This window comes from Tenrec ecaudatus, chromosome 9 (genome assembly GCF_050624435.1).
Source record: "Tenrec ecaudatus isolate mTenEca1 chromosome 9, mTenEca1.hap1, whole genome shotgun sequence".
NCBI lineage: Eukaryota > Metazoa > Chordata > Mammalia > Afrosoricida > Tenrecidae > Tenrec > Tenrec ecaudatus.
In genome coordinates, this window is record NC_134538.1 from 93,109,488 (window position 1) to 93,118,232 (window position 8,745).

General features: G+C 40.1%; 1 protein-coding gene across 1 annotated transcript in view; it reads left to right on the plus strand.

Annotated features, from left to right (window-relative positions):
* AGMO (alkylglycerol monooxygenase) overlaps positions 1-165 on the plus strand; it is a 385,138-nt gene extending 384,973 nt beyond the window's left edge. The window contains exon 13 of the mRNA XM_075557337.1: positions 97-165. Coding sequence (XP_075413452.1) covers positions 97-165 — 69 coding nt within the window. The remainder of the gene's footprint in view (positions 1-96) is intronic.
* The last annotated feature ends 8,580 nt before the right edge of the window (positions 166-8,745 follow it).

Consider the following 8,745-nt stretch of genomic DNA (forward strand, 5'->3'; position numbering starts at 1 on the left):
TTCGTCCAGGGTGATAGTAACATAATTGAACAAAATTGTTGGATATTTGTTCACTTTTAACTTTGTTTTCCTATTTGTGTTTTTCCTTTTCTTCAGATTTTTTTTTCCATCTGTGTTGCCTTCTGGGGAGTACGAAGCATGAAACAGCTTGCTTCTGGACCTTAAGTTTGTACAGAATTCTCTTGTTTTAATCAGTTATACCCAATGACAATATAGTATTAATGCTTATGGAAATATAATTATTTTACATAATGTTAATATGAACCATTTAGTTAATGAATATGCTTAATTTAATGTTCTTCCGTGAATATTTTTACTCTTGCTTTTGTTTCAAATTTTACTATGGTCTCTTAAAATTAGAGTCTTTTGTAGTTACTTTCATTTCCTGCAAGGAGGGGTGGTGGCCTCATTGGTTCTACACTGGGATGCAGCCTCCAAGGTCGGCAGTGAGAACTCACCAATGGCTCATATGGGAAAAGTTGAGGCTTTTTGCTTCTGTAAAGATTTACGGTAACCCCTCCCCTCCCGAGCAGCTCTATTTTTACCCTATAGGTTCATTATGAGTCAGAATCATAATGGTGACAGTGAGTTCCTTTATTGCTACAGTTGAACACCAAAATATTTTAATGTAATATCATTTTAGTCACTTGTATCAGTTATTCTAAAAGCACTGGGAAAAAGGAGAAGAGAACGTTTTAAAATCAGTAGAGAATGGTTGCACTGGTGTTGATACAACAACGTTCCCTTTGGTTTTTGTTAGTAGTGTGCTTAGAAGCAAAACTGGATTATGTGATTTGCCTGCCAACATTGCGTGTACTTTTGCAAACTACTCAGTCTAAGAAACGACACTAAAAAAAATCATGAAGTGAAAATTTATAGACTTTGTCAGAATGTATTTCTTCAACAGATTAATTTGTGGTAAACGAGGCTAGTATATTTCTGGCAGATTGAGGAAGATGCAATATTCTTGTGTAGTTTAAAATTGTCACAATATTAGTAATCTCTAAATAAAATTCCTCCAGGTGTAGAATGTTCATTTTGGGGGAGAGATTATAAAAACCTGCCAAGTGTTTCATAGGAAAAGATGACAGGGTAACTTTCAAAGGAAGAGAACTGAAATTCTTTGGGGGAAAAAACACACAATACTTTCCTTATCATCTCATAATATTTCTTAGGATTAAAATTACAATTTAGGCAATAAAGTTACAATCACTAAAACAATTGATGCTGCTCTTCATTAAGATTTCTTTTGTCCATTCCTGTGATGAAGACAATTAAACTCGTTTCACAAATCTACTTAGGAAGCTTGAAACAAAGAAAAGTATGCAACCTTTACAACAAGACGCAGGTGTCCATGTGGACTCAAAATGCACCGTCACAGCATAGTTTGTTTCTCAAACTGCAGCGGCAGAGGGAGATGAGGTTTTGCATGATGGAAACATTAACAAATTAGACTCCAAACGTCAGACGTAGGAGTTTGGCTCTGCTTCATTCATCTTCTTGTACTTGTTAATTTAACACAGTTTCAGAGCAAGCACTGAAGCCCATGACAAGTACTGAGCCCTGCTTTGTGTCTTTTGCCAGTAGTCCTTGCTGGACTTTAAATGTGTCCTATAAGGTTAAAATGCAGAGCCCTCTGCTGGCTTGTCACTGCTAAACTGAGAACATAAACATCATTGAGACCCCCATTCTATCTCCTGAACAGTCTTGTGTTTGTAGGTTACATCTTCTGGTAATAACAAAGAAAATATCATTTTTAAAATCTTTAAATAGCTTGTTATAAGCTTTAAAAGCATATTTATAAAGTGGGTTTAATTGTCATCAAATAGGTTAACTTGTTCTTCCTGAATATTCATGAATGTGTGTTTGAATATACATATGTAAATTTATAGAGCGGACAAATATGGGATTAATAAAGGAAATAATTCAAAAATTAAAAACAAAAACTTGCACAGTAAATTTCATGTTCTTTGAGTATTCTTGAATGTATGCACACTCCTACCCCACCTCGAGTCCCTCACTATGAATGGGAATGGTTTTCCAGAGTCCCTCACTATGAGTGGGAGGAGTTTTCTGTGACAGCTGCCGACATCCTCTAGCTACCAATTTCCAGGCCTTTGAAAGTGGAAGTGGTTCCTTGATAAGGAGTGCCCCGAGGACTGCTGTGGTAATCAGGGCACTTGATCCTTCGCCTTCAACCCTGATAATTCTCCAGTCGACTTTTCTTATTTCAGACTACTAACACACTGTGACAGCTCGTGTAACTGTTATTAATGTTGTATACATTGATCTCAGTGCTGCCGTGTAATTTGTGCTTTCTCTTGACTGGAACAGCTCCAATTCATTCTCGTTCCCTCAAGGGGCACAGCACCGAAAATAGGATTCATCAACTGCCCAGAGAGATGCAAGTGCCTTTGAAAGACGCTGCAAAGACTCTCCCTTGTGCTAACCTGCCAAAGGGAAGGAAAAGAAGAAAGGACCATTTGTTGGCCCAATGGTACCGATCGTGGATCGTGAGCATTTCACTTAGTTCGATTTCTCTGAACTAGGGACTGGTAGCATCATTTTACACAAATAAATAAATTACTCAGGCACTCAAAATATAGAAGACCAAAAGGAAACATAAACTCTCTACAGTCCAAAGTCAAGTTCTGGGTTTCTCTATTCCAAACTGGAAATCTGAAACAAATCTTTGGGAGTATAGACGCAGGAATTTTAACTCAGCGTATTCCCCACTCACTTTCATGTTCATGTAGCAATGTACAAAATTAAAGTCCCCAGGATAAGTATTTTCGTTATGGGATCAGTTTGCTGGGTGAATGAGGCCAGAATCTCTAATTCTTCTGAAAGTGGTAGTGCCCTAGGTTTGTTTATAGACTTGCCACAAGTCTGAACGGATCACATTTTCCTACTGGACTCATCAGTTTTTGGTAGCTTTGCCCATATGGCTGGGTCTATTCATTAGTCCCTTTCTTTCCCCCACAATCCCCTTCCTTCTACAGATTCCATGATAGTCAAAGATATAATCTGTGATCGTGTGTTAAGGGTTCACTCATTCACTGAAAAATATGCACTTGTACTTAGCATTATCAGTTTCCATGACTGTTTATGAGAGGTTTTCAAATTTCACTTTCCGGACGACATAATTTCACTAATTCCATGGGACATCTTTTCTATGTCACAGTTATTGAATAGAATGATTTGAGATACACTATATTGTAAGGTATTTTAATCCAGCAATGTAACTTTGGACATGTTATCAGGAGATATCCGTCCTTAGAAAAGATACCAGGCTTGATCAATTGGAGGGTCGGAGAAAAAGAGGGAGCTCTTAGAAGAGATGCGGGGACACACGGGTCACAACAATGGGCTTAAACAAAACAGCAGTAGCGAGGATGGCACTTGACTGGGGATGTTTCACTTAGTTACTACTAGTTAGAACCTACTCAGCGGCACCTGCAAGCAGTAATGTGGCTGGTTAAAGAGACCAGTTGAGCAGCTGGCTGTTAGCCACAAGGTTGACTGATGGAATGCACACCTGTCTGAAGGAAACAACGTAGTGATCGGGTCCTGTAATGATTGCAGTCTGGAAAACCCTGAGGGTGGTTTTATTCTGTCACATAGGCTTGCTATGAGTTGAAAGTCTACTACTAACTAGATTTTGTTGTTACTTAACAATGTGATTCATAAGAAAAGCAAGAGGAGCCCCTCCCACTACCTACATCACCTTTCCCTCTTTCTATTTTTTGGCTGAGAGGATCCCTAGGGAAGACAGAAGCCATGAAAGTAGTTTGGATTTCTAACGTGAAAACACTTGATATCATGACTCTCAGCAACATCATGGAAACAGGCTAGGGTTCTGTCTTAAGTCTGCCTGAGTGGTAAGAAAAACCCCCAGTAGATTATGTCCTATTGATTATTAGAATATCTTTCCAAATTTCATGCCAATTCCACCAGCCTTTCTTAACCACATAAAAGATTGCATCCACCCCACACAAATACACCATTAGAAAAATGTATTTAGAGATAAGCAAAGATTGATGGTTTCCTCTCAAGATTTATAGGCTTTTAATTTTTTTTAATTCGACAGCTCTAACATCATTTAAGTCATCATTTCTGCCACCTCAGCATCCATCGATCATCAATTCAGCTTTGAGATAGGATCCCCATTGGTTTCACAACCATAAATCCAAACTCCCCTAGTTTTTCTTCATTTGGCTGGTCTTTCAAAGAATCAAATTCTCCAGGCCCAGCTCCAGTAAACAAAAGTACACGGCCACGGAGGCGATTCATCTTGTAGCAACAGTACTTGGGTGGGGTAGAACTGCTCGTTTGGGTTTCTGAGACCGTTCATCTTTACAGGCATAAACAGCTTCATCCTCCTTCAATTGACCGTAGTAGCCATGTTTTACTTTGTTTCTCTTTCCTTTTGTATTTTTGAAATGTGATTTGGCTGAGAGTTTACAGAGCCAATCCGATTTCCGTTCAACAGTTTACACATATTTTGTTCATGGCGTTGATTACAATCCCCACAATGCAATTGCATTTTTGCCACTCCCTCCCACTTCCTCCCATTGGCCCTCCCCATCCCTTCCTGAGATGTATCCATTCTCGATCTCATAGATTTAGTTGACTGATCGCAGGTGTGGGTGCCTCCCTGGTGTATGTTTCATGTTAGAAAAGTTGAGCCTCAGGGTTAAGTTCAGTTCCACTCTAGATCCCACCAGTCTACCAGACCAGGAAACTGGCCATTTTTATGATTTCAAATTTTGTTGCATATTTTTCTCCTGTTTGTTCTAAGGTTTCATTGTGTGATCATTTTCACATTGGTTGATGTTGGTAGCAGGGCATACTACCAAGTTCTTTAAATCTTTATAGGAATAGAAAGCTCATCTTGGTTTTATAGGGTGTCTCATGAATCTGAACTGCTGACCTTACGATTAGTAGTCCAACTTGAGAAGCTTATCTCACAAGGGATCCTAACTCACCGTGAGAGACACCTTACTAAGCAGGAGCCTAACTAACAATGTTGCTCCTACAGCAACAATGTGACATACTGGGACATCTTGCCTTGGCCTTGGTTGACAATTAGCACAAGAATGTTATTAAATTAAGAAATGCGTGGTTATGATAAATTGAATACTGATTTTTTTCAAGAAATTCTTGATAAAGAGTTGTTAGGTGCTGTCTTGTCATTTCTGACTCATAGTAACACTGTGCATAACAGAGTGAAACACTGTACACTCCTGTGCCGTCTTTCCAGTTATTATGTGTGAGCCCATCTTAGTCACTGTGGAAAAAAAAACCCTTCTGTAAACCAACTTCCAATGATAATGACCTTTTGGGTAGTGCTAGCTAAACGAGACGCTGTCAATCCATCTCTTAGAGGATTCTCTTTCTGCTGGCCGTCTCCTTTACTGAGCCTGATGTCCTTTCTAGGGACTGATCTCTCCTGATAACCCGTCCAAAGTATGTTAGAGGGAGTCATGGTGGACGAAGTCTTGCTGTTGTCATTTCTAAGAAGTAGTCTTGCTGTATTTCTTCCAAGACAGATTTGTTTGTTCTTCTGGAAGTTGATGGTACATCAATTCTTCTCTGGCCTTCTTTATTTGCTGTCTATTACATGCATATGAGGTGATTGAAAATACCATGACCACCCCCCACCAGTCCTGGAGCTTTGGGGCTCTGCTCAAGGCAAGTCCCTCTGGGACATAGGGGTACGGTGAATGGTATGACCCTTTGCTGGACATGCCTACATGGTAGGGGATGCTGGACCCCTCTCGGTTTTCCCACATGGGCTCCAATAAATTTCTTCCCCTTTGCTTAAAAAAAAGAAAGAAAATAGCATGGCTGGGTCAGGTGCACCTTTGTCCTCAAAGTGACAGTTTTGCTCTTTGACCCTTTAAAGAGACCGTACACAGTAGGTTTATCCAGACGATGCAGTGTTCATCTCTCGGCCGCTGCTGCTGTGAGCATTGAAGCAGAAGCGTGTGCGAGGAACCGTCGGCAACTTCAATCATTTCTCTGCTAGCACGTTACCTTTACGTGAGAATTTCCTTTGCCTTTTCCTTGAGTTCTAATCCATATTGCAGACTGCAGTCCTTGCTCTTCATCAGCAAGAGCTTGAAGTCTTCCTCGCTTTCAAGTTTGGGCGTCCATATATCCTAGGTTGTTAATAGCGTGCCTCTAATCCTGAGGCTGAGATCTTCTTCACACATTACCGCTTCTCTGATTAAAATGTTTGCCAACCTGCACTTGTCACTGTTTGAAATAAATATTTTTGATATCATTCGTTACATGAAAACCAAAAGAAATGATTTACTGTAAAAGCATTACAATCTATTTCAAAATAGAAGACTATACTCGAGTATAAGCCAACCCGAATATCAGCCAAGGCAACTAATTTTACCTCAAAATGTGCTGTAAAACTTGGCTTATACACGAATATATATGGTACTTTCAATGGTGATAGTTTAACACATGCAGCTGGAAGCTAAAGGCATTTAACTTAGAAGAGAGTGGAGACAACTGACTGGCATCGTTGCCCCAAGATTAGTTGAAAACCTGTACTCAAAAACGGTCAGTGGTGTGCCAAGATATGAACCGTGCCTGCGGAAAACTGGAAGATACTGAAACATATTCCTATGAAAGCAGAGCAGACTGACAATTGTAATGAGAATTCCAACCTCAGGTGAACATTACTTTTGCCATCTTATAATTCAGCTTGACAACAGGTTGCCATGTGATAGAAACAGTTGATAAAGTTGACGCTGTAGTGCATCAGAAAGGCACAACACATTCAAGCTATAACTTTATGGCATCATCAATTCACGAAACATTAACAAGAATCAGAAAAACAACCTACCTATTGAAGTGTGTTTTTAAATTACTCTTGACATAATTTATTCAAAATCATTTTCTGTTTTTAAATTATAAATAACAAAAATTATCTGGGCCATCTTAACTGCACCTATATAAAGAATTCATTAACTGAGTCTCTTAATGGTGAATCTGCTTGGTCGTAGAAAACTAAAGTGGGTCATGTATTTGAATCCTCATGCCAGCACGTAATAGCTGTGTAATCTTAAACAGAAATAAAACTTGCAGGTCTGTCTTTGGAACGCAGGCCTCATACACTCAATCTGGCCATCTGTCGTCAGAGGCGCTTCATTTAAAAAAGGTGAGGTTGGACCAAGTCAGGTTCAAGGGCACGGTGAACATTTCCTGGCCTCCTCTAAGTGTTCAGGGATGAAAAATCAAAACAAACAGCCTAAAGGAGGTCAGACAAACTTCTGTCCAGTATTTTTTTTTTTTACCAATTACGACTCTAATCTCCCCTCCTGTGACACTGCTCTCTGCTGGGTTTGGTAATTTGTTGTAACGGCCAAGTGTAACTTGCAGGTAATATTCGTGATTGTGGGGCTTCCTAAGGAAGAGATTAATTAAACTCCAGGACTAGAAATGCCCAGAATGCAGTTCTTTTAACAGGATAGCCCTTTGTCAGCAATGCTCACGGGCACCCCTCCCTTCAGCTCAGCCTCTCAGCCCCTGACCCCTTAAGCCTCTGTCTTGCTTGAGCAAGTGCTACAAAGTTTGTTGAGTTCCACCAGCTATTTCTCAAAAGCTGCCTGATCCATTAGTAAGTTTTGTTCCAAGCTTTAGCTACATGGGTCAGCAAATCTAGCTCCCTAGACAAGTGTCCAGAGACATGGTCTCTGCTAACAGGCCACTGGTCCAAATAACTCAGATTTCTCACTCCACAGGCTTGAAGGAACCTGTTCTATTTCTTGTCAATCTCCTTTTTTTCTCTCTGCTGCCTCTTCTGCCACCATGCCCTGCCAACGTTTGTCTCTTGTCATGTCTTCCAGTATCTCTCCCCCTCTCTGGAGCTTCATTCTTGATGGTACTGAGATCCCGCCTTCCTGGCTCTCAGGTGGCTCATTTTACACCTGTAGGATGGCAACAGTGACCAGTCCTCATGTTAGTTTCCATATATTGGACTTGCATGTTGTTCCCATCACACAGGGTACAATCTCTTTTATTTATGTATTAGCATGCTCTGCAATCATTGAGATGGGCCACACACATTCCACGTTTGCATAGTCCCACCTAGTCTTTGGGTGGGAGGTACAGAGACAATAGCTAGCGTGGCCAAACAAAATAATTCATTGGACTGCAGGCTACCAACTGACTCTTCTAGCCATTGTCCATTTTATATGTTAATGATTCACTTCCTCCTCCCCAATCATTTTATTGTAAAAAAAAAAAAGGCATACACCTCATTTTAGATAGTCTCTAAAGTGCTCATCATGATCAAGCCAGTGCTCTGGGGAGACAAGCATGCTCCTCGATCTGAATAATTATCTATTCTGGTTGCAATTTTAAGAAACTAAATCCATAAACAAAGTCCAGTACAGAGCGAGCTATGAAAAAGCTGCAATTTATACTGCCAGTTCATGATGTCAAACACGTTTCTCTCCATTCAGCCAGGTTCTGGTTAGCTCATTCCAAACCATCCAAGAAAATATATACTAGCCACTAACTTGGGAGACCACATACCTCTTTCCTATAAGACACCCATTGCCTTCTCTCGCTCTCATCCTTAGCCCCCATGGGGTAAAGAGTCTACACAACTCCCTGCCCTTCAGACTAATCAGACTCTCTCTCTCTCTCTGTGTGTGTGTCTATCTATCTATCTATCTATCTATCTATCTATCTATCTATCTATCTATCTATCTATCTATC